Source organism: Toxotes jaculatrix, chromosome 3 (genome assembly GCF_017976425.1).
Source record: "Toxotes jaculatrix isolate fToxJac2 chromosome 3, fToxJac2.pri, whole genome shotgun sequence".
NCBI lineage: Eukaryota > Metazoa > Chordata > Actinopteri > Toxotidae > Toxotes > Toxotes jaculatrix.
The window spans coordinates 22,555,746-22,568,525 of NC_054396.1; the positions used below are offsets into that span (position 1 = coordinate 22,555,746).

Here is a 12,780-nt window from a genome sequence, read left to right on the forward strand (position 1 = left end):
GGGGCCCTTCCGTGCAGTGCAACTGTCGCAGCGCCGGCAATAGTCTTCCACGTCTCGTCGATGCTGGCCCCAATAGAACCCCTGTCGGAGCCGGCGGAGAGTTTTAGCTACTCCAAAGTGGCCAGAACCAGGTGCACCGTGCACTGCCTGGAGCACCGCCTCCCGCAGGGCCTTTGGCACCACCACCTGCCACCGTGTCTCTCCTGTAGCTGGCTCCTTCCAGCCCCTCTGTAGCACTCCATCACACAGGCGCAGAGCTCCAAACATCGACCAAAGTCCCTTTGTGGCTCGTGAAAACATGGCAACATCTTCCCATGGAGGTTGACGCTGTGCCGCCAACCAAGAGAGTACAGGTCTGATGTCCACATCATCCCCCTGTTTGTGTGCCCACTCTGCTCTATTCACAGCTGTCAGTCTCTGGTCGGTGGTCGGCCCCTCTTCCCTCACAGCTGCACATCTCACATCAGGGTTTAGTTGCTCTCTCTCCAGCATCTCTCTTTTCTCACAGAACTGGCAGGAGTCAGCGCTGCAGGGGCGGCGAGAAAGTGCATCAGCGTTCCCATGCTGGGCCCCTGGCCTGTGGACCACAGTGAAGTCATAGGCTTGTAGCTCTTCGATCCAGCGTGCCAGCTGACCCTCTGGTTCTCTGAAAGACATGAGCCACTGCAAAGCGGAGTGATCCGTCCTGACCGTGAAGTGGAGGCCGCCCAGGTAATACTTGAAATGTCGTATGGCACTGACCACAGCGAGCAGCTCTCTTCTGGTGACACAGTAGCGACGTTCTGCCTTGTTGAATGTCCTGCTGTAGTATGCCACTACTCTCTCTCCTCCAGGCGTCACCTGAGCCAGCACAGCCCCTGAGCCCACGTTGCTGGCGTCTGTGTCCAGGATGAAAGGCAGGGTGAGGTCAGGTGGGGACAGAACCGGGGCCTCCCCAAGGGCTCTTTGTAGGGCCGTGAATGCTGCATGGCACTCCTCTGTCCATGTGAATGTCTCTCCTTTTTGCAGGAGACGGAACAGGGGCGCCGCTATGCAGGAGAACCCCCTCACGAACTTCCTGTAGTAGGAGGCCAGTCCCAGGAAACTCTTCAGGTCCTGTACAGAGTTAGGGGTGGGCCAATCCTTCACAGCTTGCACCTTCTCATGCACGGTGCCGACCCCTCCTCCGCCCAATTTGTGGCCCAAGAAGGTGACCTCCCGCCTCAGGAAACAGCATTTCTGGGGATGTAGTTTTAGTCCTGCTGCCACCACTCTCTCCAGCACCCGTCTGAGTGCCCCGAGAGCTGACTCGAAGGAATCACCATGGACCAGAATGTCGTCGAGGTACACAACACACTCTTGGCGGGGAATGTTAGCAAGTACCTTGTCCATCAGTCTCTCAAATGTGGCGGGGGCGTTGCAGAGGCCAAATGGGAGGACTTTAAACTGCCACAGGCCGCCGCTGGTGATGAAGGCAGTTTTGGGTCTGGCCTCAGGAGCAAGGGGAACCTGCCAGTACCCACTACGCAGGTCCAGAGAGGAGAACCAAGATGACCCTGCCACAGTGTCGAGGGCCTCGTCAATGCGTGGGAGGGGGTAGGGGTCTTTTTTGGTCACCTTGTTGAGGGGTCTGAAATCCACACAAAACCTCCAGTCCTCTTTCACCTTTTTGGGAACCATGACGACTGGAGAGGCCCAGGAGCTCGAGGAGGGCTCAATGAGTCCAGCCTGCTGCATCTCTCGGAGGGCTCTGTCTGCCGCAGTCTGCTTGGCTAGGGGAAGGCGTCGAGGTCTCATCCTGATGGGCTGTGCGTCTCTAGTATCAATGTTGTGCTGGATCAGGTCTGTCCGGCCCACATCCTCCTCAGACAAGGAGAAACACTCCTTGAACTCGAGCAGCAGCTGCCACAGCAGACTCCGTTCACTAGGGCTCAGACCATCACAGTTTTTCTGCCAAACCTCCCTCACGGCCAAGACTCTCTCACACCCATCTGCTAGTGAGAGAGAGGGTGGATGTGTGTGTGAAGCAGTGGTGGTCAGGGTGGAGGGTGGCAAGGGTGGTTCACTGGGGGATGTGCAGCGGACGACCGTGTTGTTTGTTGTCTCAGCTGCCCTAACTGTGACAGTGTGGGTCACAGAGCAGCCAGGTTGGGACGGCCGCTTGGACATCTGGATAACATGTCCATCTGGAAAGGTGAGTGTGCCTTTCCTGGTGTTAATGACACAGTCCAATGCTTCAAGAACATCCAGTCCCAGAATACAGTCCTCCAGGCTCGCGACCCACACTGGGCAGCGAACTGACTTCTTCCCCAACCCCAGAGTCACTACTGCTTCCCCCACCATTGGAGCTCGTTCTCCGGTGACGGTCTGCAATTTCACCACGGTGGGGAAAACCAAGATCTCAGCACTCAGCACACTGGGTTTTATCAGGGTGGCTGAGGAACCCGTGTCCACGAGTGCAGAGCAGCATGTTTCTCCAATAGTCACTGACGCGTACCAGCAGTCTCCAATCCAGGTTCGGCCCAGTACCACTAGCCGTTCCAGCTGTCCATCAAGATCCTCTGCTGGTCGCTCTGCTACTGCTTGGTTGGAGTGTTGCACTGTTGGAAGAGGTCGGGACACAGGTTTAAGGGTCCGCATTGTCCCGGTCATGCGGTCCCCGGTGCGTTTCCCTGATTCTGAGGTGTGCGGGGGCAGTCTCGGACTAGATGGCCTGGTTGTCCACATCCCCAGCAGAGCCTTGAACGTGGCCTCCCTCTCTGTTCCTCTCTCAGTGTGGCAGCCTGCACTAACTGTGTCAATTTGTCCATCCAGGCTGGTTCTGTTGCCTTTGAGTCAGTTACATTAGCAGCTCTCACCTTTGGTGATGTTCCGAGTGTGCCTGCCAGGGAACCAGCACACAGCATTTCTCTTTCTATAGCCAGCTCCAAAGCCTGTTGTAGAGACCTAGGATGAGCCAACAGTGTCTGGATACGCAGGTCGGCTGGCAGCAAGGCCTGGAGGAAATGGTCTCGGGCTAACTCGCTCTGGATGGCCGGAGGCATGTGAGCATAGGTGCGATGAACTAGACCTTCAACATCATTGGCCAGATCTCTCAGTGGCTCTCCTGGTCGCCGCTGGCGGCTGCACAGCTCAGATCGTAGCAGGCTGGCTGCCGAGCATAGTCCAAACCGTCTCCTTAGAGCTCCGACTAAGGCATCATAGTCGCTCCTATCGTCCGGGCTTAATAGCAGCAGGCTTGACAAAGCGTCCCCAGTAAGGCACACTGCTAGCTGCAGTGCTTTCTCTTCAGTGGACCACCTGCCAGCTTGAGCTAACAGTTCAAATTGTGCATGAAAAGCTTCCCAGTCTGCTTGGCCATCATATCTGGGGGTTTTCATTGCGGGTAGGAGGGCGCCACCGTGTGGCCCTACCTGTCTGCTCATGTCCATGCTCCTGGCAGCTGCTGTTTTCCCGCCTTTAGCATCGCCCTCTCCGGCGCGGCGAGAAGAGCCCAAGCCAGCCTCTGTAGCCATCCTCACTGCCATCTCTCTCACCCGCTCTCTGTGTCCTGCCGCACTCTGAGCGGTGTCCATGTCCTCATCAGATACCTCCTCCCGCTTGATCTTGAAAAGTTTCTGTGGCAACATGTTGCTCCCCCGCAGAACACTTAGCAGCAGTTAGCACCTCGTCAAGCTAGCGAGCGGCGTGGTAGCCCAGTTGGCGAAGTCCGGTCACTTCTGACACCAATTGTAGCGACCCGGAACAATGAAGCTACGAAGCAACTGGTTTTCCTGAACTTTATTCTCGAACTGGAATACAGGCTACTGTGGGCCGTAGCCAACGCCAAAACAATAAAACAGCCCAGCACAGCAACATATAACATTTGCCCATTTGCTCTCTCTCGGCTCCCTCGTCTCGGCTCTCGTAAACACACCCCTCACCGCCATGGCAACTGCCATGATTGACAGGCTTCACAGCCTCTAACAACGCCACTCCCCCAAACGTCACCCCATACACTGCAGCCTAACTTAATAGAACACAACTCACAGCCACGGTCCATACACAGTCCGTTACAATATGTAGTGCTTCATTCGTTCAAAATAAACTTAATTCAGACAGGGATTATGTTGCCACAGCACAACTGGGAAGTATGAGCATTATTTCTTGAAGACTAGCACTGGCTAGCCAGTGATAGCTATTTGGTTAGTAGCTAAGTAGAATCTACAATCTATCAGTCATCTCCCTTGGCTTCACCTCAGGTAACCAGAGACATTCCTCCTACTAAAACATCAGTCTTTTTTCAGTTCTCTGCACCTCTCATAGAGTCGCTATGAGACAATCAGAGTGAGTTAAACCCCTGGAGTCATAGTGTAATTATTCTGACAGGACTCTTGTGAAACAAGACTGCTAGTGCAGCTAGCCATCATCTATGTCACTTTTGACACAAAGGAGCCGTTTTGTGCACAATAAATCCTCCAAATGAATTAATATATTAATTTGATATAAAGCCCAGGCCTAGTCAGGAGGGTATTTTGGTGTTATTTTGCAATTCTGATTAAACACAAGTGTATTCCATAGGGTAGACACTATGGAGTAAAACTATAAATCTGCATTCAACAAAGTTAGGCCTGTAGTTTTCTATGATTTATGGGGGGGGGGGGAAATTATGTGCATGAAAAGCAGGATTTAAATTTTGAAGAAAAAACATAGCAAGCATTCAAACTCCTTGCTGTTTTTTTTTTTTTTTGAGAGCTTCAGTCATTACCACTTCCTTTAAATCTGAGGAAAACTAAGAGTGCTCATGCAAGGAAAGTTAAGTCGCAATCCATGCTGAGTTTCTAGCAGCTTGAGTCTTATTTTAGAGCAGTGCAAAATTAATGACATCAGTTTAGCAACTAAAATGAAAATTATACACTGAGACCAGAGTTTCTAGCAGAATATATAATACTTTTAAAAGACTTTTTAAAAGAGTGCAGAATAATATGGGATGTGTGGCAAAAGGAACAGTATAGCAAATTTCATGATTGTCACGTAATTCCTTTGTGTTATTTGCATTGGTGTCAGACAGAAATAATGACCAGACACAGACAAAAACACATTATGTATGAGACAGAGAAGATACCCTGGACTTTCAAAACACAGCCTCAGCATGTTCATTTATTATAATTTGTATGTGTATGCAAGATAACTGTTAAAACCTGCAAAAAAAAAGCCTTATTGTCTGTTTAGACTAAATAAATGCCTGCATATTGAGGGAGTTTGCTGAGCATTTATTGGTGTGTATGAAATGATGCAGATGGAGGTCCTGAAAGCAGACTCAGTAATCACTGATATTAGTGTCGAGATCCCCAAGCTGTGTGACTCCAGGCCTACCCTGATGAATTGGCTTTATGAAAATGCCACTGAGTGACATGTTTAAACCATTCAGCTTGATAACTGTGTCTCTCTGGGCTCATGTGTTAAAAGGCAGCCTGCTGCCCCACTAGTATTCCTCTTAGCAAAAGGGTGGGGGGGGTCGTAAGAGATAAAGTCAGAGCAAATCAAACAGAGACTGAAAAGGGAGACGGGAGACAGAGGGGACCACACCACGGAGGTAATAGGTGGGACTCAGTGATAATCACGTTCAGAGGGGAACCAGCGCCGCTGTGTAATGCTGCAGAACAAAGAGCCAATCAAAGAGCGGCTGTCATTGCCCTCTGACCCAGCCCTGTTCACGTTTAACATGTCAGCCAGAGCCAGAGAAAGGAGGAGGCTCTGATGTTCCTGACTCTGATCTGAACAGGCTGGTGTTTCCATGGGGTTTATTGATTTCAAAAGTAGACATACAGTATCTCTATTGATTTCAGTTGTCTTCATCTGCTATAAATCCCATCTCACATCCATCTTCAGCTTAAATGCAGTGCTAATTACTCTGACCTTAACAGCATTTCTGTCTCTATCTCATTTCATTCTTGTCTTTTTTTTAATAGTTTTACACTAAAAGCACTTGATGACTGCTGACTGCTGCAAGCTGCATATGATGATTAGAAATCCATCACTACAATGTATGAATTTCAAGAATGTAATTAATATCAACACCACTTGAGATGCATCATTCTCACACGCCTCCTGTAGCTCTCTCTCATGTCAACAAATATTTATCAGTGTCTTTGACTTTAGTCTGCATCACAGTGAAATCCCTCTTAAGACCATTCACTGTCCACTGAGCAGCTCCTTCTGTTTCCAGTGTGTCATCTGCAGCCACATTGCGGCATTGTGCCACGTAGACACACCGCAGTGGGCAAAGGTGAGCAGCAACCTGGAGAAAAACGTAGCACTCCGCTGTGGAAGAGATCTTTCTTTGAAGGCTTTAGTTGGCAGTGTCAGTGTGTCGAAATCGAGATCTGCTCTGCACTGTTAAACACGCAGTGACACGAACCGGCTGCTTCAGGGAGTAGTTTTCCACCACACGGCTGTTGGCTTTTATAAATGAACCAGCCAGATTCTGTTTGACATTATGCTTACTACTGACTATGATCAGACACTGAGTAATTCTTAGCAGTAATGAGTCATTTTTGTTTTGTTCTCAAGATTATTTTCTGGTACTTTAGCCTTTTTTAGAGTGGACTGAAGCAGAACAACTTGGTGAGTGGGGATAAAATAAGAAGCTCTGGGCCAGGTTTAAACTTTCGACATTGCAGCTGTATGATGTGCAGCTTAGTCAGTTGAGCTGCCAGAACCCTGCAAGTACTGAGTGAATCTTAATTGTTGTTTTAGCTAAATGACAACAACCATTGTTGTTGAAGGATCACTTCAGCAGTTTCTCTGGTGGTCACTGGATGCTGACTCCTGTAAAACTGACTGAAGTGATTTAAAAAATTCTGTGTCATGACAAAGGAGAGAGTAAAGCTGAAACAATTAGTTGATCAATCAGTTCTTCAATTTTGTGAAAATTAATCTGCAACAATTTCGACAAGTCGAAATGCCAAAATATGCCAGTTTCAGCATCTCAAATAAGGTGACTGACTTTTGACTAGCTTTTCTGTTTTACTTGATACTGAGCTAATTATTGTCTCTTGATTGTCTGGGCAATCTAACTTTGGGATTATCTGGGATTAGTATATGATAATTTAACATACAGTAGAGCCAACATAAACACACCTGGGATATCTGTGTTTTAGTGTTACAGCAGTACCATGGATTAATGATTCATTTGAAAAAAAAATTAGAATAGAAAAAAGGTTTAGAAATTCACGCCATTTACAGAAAAAATGTCTTTGGCGTTGCCTCAATTTTTACTCACTCAATTCAAAATGTTATTTGACGCCCATCTTTCTTGAACTTGTCAGTTGTCCTACTGGTTGCAAGAGATATGAAATTCTAAGTTATGAACCTTTTCCTGCAGGCAGACAGACAAGCTGGAGCTTTTTAGTCAGCGGGAGATACCAAAACATGATACAAGGCTTAAATATTAATCATGACAATTTTTTTTCCCCCAGTTTTTCTTTGTCTCACTATAAAGATCTGTTCATTTACAGCTGTGTTGTAGCCAGATGTTTGATGACCAGCATAAAGAGCCTAAGACATGATTCAACTATATTGTCATCTGCTTCCAGTCACACCCAGTTTTGTGTTTTATAATCACAGAACTGGTTTTCTTACTGTGAGCCATATCATAGGTCCAGCCATGAAGTTTTGTGTCACCTCTGCACTGCTTTGAATAAGAAATGTGTTGTTTGGCCACAACAACTCACTTAAGAAATAGGTCATGGTTCTTTCCATATTGTTTCCTCCCAGCTGGGGAGCTCCTGCGTATAACACTCTGTTTATCAGATAGCAATGGCCCCTGTTGAAAGGTGAAGACAGAATATTGTGTTTGGAGAGGAGCATCATTGCCTTTGGCCTCTGCCTCATTCTACCACAGCATCTTCTGGGAATGGACCGGGCTCGTTGCTTGTTTACTCGCTCTTTGTTTTTCCTGTGCAGGCCGAATCCATTGAATCCCACAATAACCTAAGAATATGAATTCTAGACTATTGATTGAACACTGCCTTTGAGCAAGTAATATCATTGCCTCGGTGTGTCAGCTTTTTTGTGATATCTTTATTTTGTCATCTTGAATCTCCTTCTCTCCTCACTTCAAATTCTGACTCAAATCAGATTTATGAGGGTACGCATAAATTATATCTGGATGCATCAAGTGTCCATTCAGTCCGTGTGTGTGTTTGTGTGTGTGTGTGCATGTGCCTGTGTGTGTTTGTGAGTGTATGAATGAAAGAGAAAGCAGCACAGAGATTGTCATTTGTCTGTGTGTTTTTATGTCTCTGGCTGTTTGTGAGTGTGTCTGTCTGTCCATGTGTGTGTGACCGTGTGTGCATGTGTGACTATATGCATTTTCTGAGTAATGGGCTCTGTGCATCCTCTCTTGCTGATGGCCAGGATGTATCCTTGGCAACGCCAGGTCGATCGTAGCTGAAAGCGGAGCTGGTGAGAGGGACTTGAAAGAGAGCGTTAAACCTCTCCTCTCATCTGCCCTGCGCTCTTCTCACTCCGACCATGGCGAAATGCGTGGCCTTGTTGAAATCCCTGCCCCAGGGGTATATACTTTAGCTGTGATCATGGACACTCACATCACAACACTGCCACCTTTTGACCTGACGGGAGAATGTACCCTCAAAACATTGACATATTGGTTTTTATTTCCTGTTTTCTCAGTAAGCTCGGGGTTCATCTGTGGAGGCAAACAAATGATTGTCCCTGAAAGCTAAAAGTACCAGTACATAGTCTTTTCAGGATAATGCTTTTTTTTTCTCAGAGAGTTGGCAGCAGAAGATGATAGAAAATGAGGGGAGAAGGAGATGGGAAATAACACGTAACAAAGGTCCCCAGCTGGATTTTAATCAGTGACCCGTTAATAGTGCAACACATAAGTGGTGGAGCTATTGAATTCATTCTAAATATCAAATATCAAATCAAATATGCTTTTAGGACAATTTGCTGTTGGTTTTAAAGCTCAAAGCTATCTTTTGTCAGAATCAAAATCAATAGCTGTTTCATTGTAATTTGAAGCTTTTTTTTTCTTGCAGCAGAAAAGCTGTTTCATCAAGTTTAATTTGGTGCTCGCCACTGGCAACTCCTTTCAAGTCAGATCATGATCATGATGAGAAAGGAACATCATGATTCTGCTTGACAGTATTTGAATAAAATAATGTAACATACATAAGACAGATGAAAAGTTCTTTCGTCATCGCATTGTGCCACCTTCACTCTCTCAAAATGATGCCTATCAAGTCTTCTGATGCCTTGTCATGGCAGTTTCAGCCCTTAGGAGAGACTGGAGGATTAGATGTGCTGCTGCTGCCCCCTTGTGGACATCAACGTGCATGCTGAGGCAGCGTGAACATGATTTGAAAGCAATGAGTGGCGAGAGATGAATAGACATAGTTAAATGGGGAATAACTGAGTGAGAGTCATGTTTGACTTTGGATTTATCTCTTTTGAGAAGAGCATAGATGTAACATAGGACATAGATGATGCAACCCTGTGTGCATCATTGAATCTGCACTGGTAATGTATTTAAGATATTTTGCCACAGAGGTTGGGAACCTAACCACCTGATTCAGGTTGTCAGTGAACTTACTTTGTACAGTTTAATTTCCTTGGCAGTTTCACAACTTTCCATCTTGTGCAAATTCTGGGATATCGGAGTGTGTGTGAATATTCATGCAGTGGTACGTCTCAGAAGGCCTGAGGACTGCAGCTGAGGGAGCTCTGTGACCTTCTTGTTAGGTCAGGCTTGATGCCGGAGGCTATCTTCTGATCACTAATACATATTCAAGAACCAGAGGCTATCGGGCGCTGCTGTTAGGCAGGCTCCAAGATTTAGCCACATTTAGCCAATCCTCAGCTCTTCTGTTTGCTCTTTTATCATCAGCAATTTTTTTTTCCTGTGATGGACAATCTTCACAGCTGCAGCTAAACACATATTGACCAAGTCTGCGGCCTTTCTCACCCTCTCACTTGATATTATAGTTTCCCCCTGATGAAAATAAGCTGGTGGGTTGTTATGCTTCAACAACCCAAAGTGATGCACAGTGGATTGGTGTGGGTAATGTGCTTTCTGTTGGTTTCAGAGGTTTAATGTGGCTGTTTCTTAGAGGTATCTGTGGTATCATTAGCTGTACGTTTTTATTGCAAAGAGTGGTGTCATGCCCCTAAATGCATCTAACGTTTCATTTTCTGGCACCATCATGTTTCTGAAAATAATCTCAGCAGTCTAATGGAGGTGGATCGATACAGATGGATCGGTCTCCTACATTTCCTTTTCATATCACAACCAACACCACCTCTGGGAATTTACATTTATCTCCATATTCAATAATGAGAGGATCAATTTAAGATGATGCTTTTCCTCTCTCTCTTATACTTGTACATATTTGCTTTCAGTTAATCTGCTTTCCATAGAGCTGCTCGCAGCTATGTGGGGGTTTGTAATTTGAAAGAGAGCTATTGGTAAAATGAACCATTGGATTGAAATAACAATGAGCAAATGGAAGTCTTGATTAAGTTCCTTGATTTTCCTTCTTGGTGGTTGCTCTGTAACAGCTTATTTCTCGATAAGACATCACACATGAACTTAATACTTCCTCTCTTTGAGTCCCGTAAAATTACACATCTTGCTTGGTGTTGTTCCTTGTACTCCTTGGTCTCTGTGTCATTTTAAAACTCATCGTAAGATCAGATCTCATAATGCATGTAAGGTTGCATAATATATTCCAGTGAGAGAATCTTCCCCAATTGCTCATCTGTAATCATTTCAGTAACACCTAAGTATTATTTGCATTTGATTACACAACTGTGCTCAGATCATTTTCTTTTCGGGGGAGGAGTGAGGTCATCCCAAATCAGCAGAAATAAACAGCCTATTTAGTGCTTTTGCTCCTGTACATTAGCTGCTGTTCTCTTTCATTTTCTCTCTCTCACTGCGTCAAACCTCGTTTTGTGTTTGTTTTTTTTTGTTTTTCCTGTAAATGGTGAAATTCTGCCCCAGCACTGTGACCTGTAGCTGGGCCCTGCGGGAGTATTCTGTTTCCTATACTCCTCATGGCTTCACCTTCTTCCCCCTCCTATTCCCCCTCCTACTCCTTCTCTTCCTCTTCTTCTCCTTCTTCTTCTCTCTTTCGCAATTGCTCCAAGGGATGGATCTGCCCCCGAGACACAAGGACAAAGCCAGGCAAGTCATCTCAGTTCAAACCCAGAGTAGATGTGAATGGGGGCGAGCGGAGTGTGTGGTTTGATTTTGATCTCGTGTTCTTTACTTCAGATGATGTTTTGACTTTGTTTGGGACAGTGTGTGTTTGATTGGATCTACATTTTGATTGACAACTGACTTTAAGAGTCAACTTAGTTTGTGGCAGAATTAATCCCATATAGACTTTTCTAATTGTGTTTGATTGGTGAATTCCAGGACTTTTGCGTCAGTACCTTACCTCCACTTCTCTTCTTGAATGATTTTATTGCCGCAGTATTTTGGACTTTCTCTGGACTGGACTCCTGGCGTTTGATCACATTTTTAGATATAAGTTATTAACTTATTCACCCTGCCATCATGCCGGTCCGAATCATGTGCACCATCTCCTTTTCTGCCGACGATGAACCCAGCAGAGGATACGGCAAAGACGGCTTTGATGACCACTACAAGCGTGTAAAGAAGAGTTACGGCGACGGGGACTCGCAGGACTACCCGGATGGATGTAGTCGGGTTGATGATTACGATGAAGAGGAAGACAATCTAAGCGAGGTGGATGATTTGCCCACTTTCTTCAGCAATTGCTCGCTTCATGGTGCCAACCATGTGTTCGTGGAGGACAAGAAGTTTGGGATTCGTCAGGGTTTGTGGGCGGTGGTCTTCACCCTAGCCCTGTCTGCTTTCTTGTTCCAGGTAGCTGACAGGGTCATATATTATCTCCAATACGATCACATCACCATGCTGGATGAAAAAGTTGCCAACAACATGACCTTTCCTGCTGTCACCATTTGTAACTACAACTTTGTTCGGAAATCTCAGATGAGCTACAGTGACTTGATTTTCATGGGCCCTCTGCTGGGCTTCGAAGAAGGCATGGCACCGGGGTTTCCCCTCGCGCCGGAGCCGGATCGCCCGCCAGGCTCTCGCTTCAGCCTGGATGAGTTCTACAACCGCACTCGACACCGTATAGAGGACATGCTGCTGGAGTGTAACTTCAGAGGCTTAGAGTGCGGCCCCGAGAACTTCAGAGAGGTATGTTACGCAGAGACCTCATAGCCAGAAATATGTTTCAGAATAATTCCAATTTTTTTATATTTCTGGGAACCAGCAGACTCTAAATTGGAAATCATCAGGGCAAGTTGGCTCTTCACATATTCAGGAGGTATTTTATATGCGTCTGGTTGACTCGATAGTTTTGATCAGTAATAATTTATGCGGGGATCTAAACTTGGAATGTGGCCCAAATAATGAAGAGAGGAAGGCTGCTGGATTTCTTCTGTTAGGTTTCATTGTAACAAAATGACGACATCCCGTAAAACCTATTACCAAACATGAAACTGTAATGTCTGAATACTGAGAAAAAGAGAACAGAAGAGAAGGACTTTGTAGAAAATCACTGATATTGAAGAAAGCGTTAATTTACAGCTGTGACGTAATGCAGTTGCTTACGATCCCGAGTCATTGCTGTAAATAAAAATGTTTTTTAAATGTCAGCATGTCTGCTTTAATGAAATTCCATTGTAAATAAAAAAGAGCAGACATAATAAAAGCAGGTTCCATTACTTAAAGTGGCGCACTTGGCTTATAAGCCC

General features: G+C 46.0%; 1 protein-coding gene across 2 annotated transcripts in view; it reads left to right on the forward strand.

Annotated features, from left to right (window-relative positions):
- The window catches only part of asic1b (acid-sensing (proton-gated) ion channel 1b), a 141,933-nt gene that overhangs the window by 86,651 nt on the left and 42,502 nt on the right, over positions 1 to 12,780 (forward strand). The window contains exon 1 of one of the 2 annotated variants that reach the window (XM_041034603.1): positions 11,549 to 12,220. The exons of the other annotated variant lie outside the window; for it this stretch is intronic. Within the exon in view, the coding sequence (XP_040890537.1) occupies positions 11,549 to 12,220 (672 nt within the window). Of the gene's footprint in view, positions 1 to 11,548; positions 12,221 to 12,780 lie in introns of those variants that run through there. 2 annotated transcript variants of the gene reach the window in all.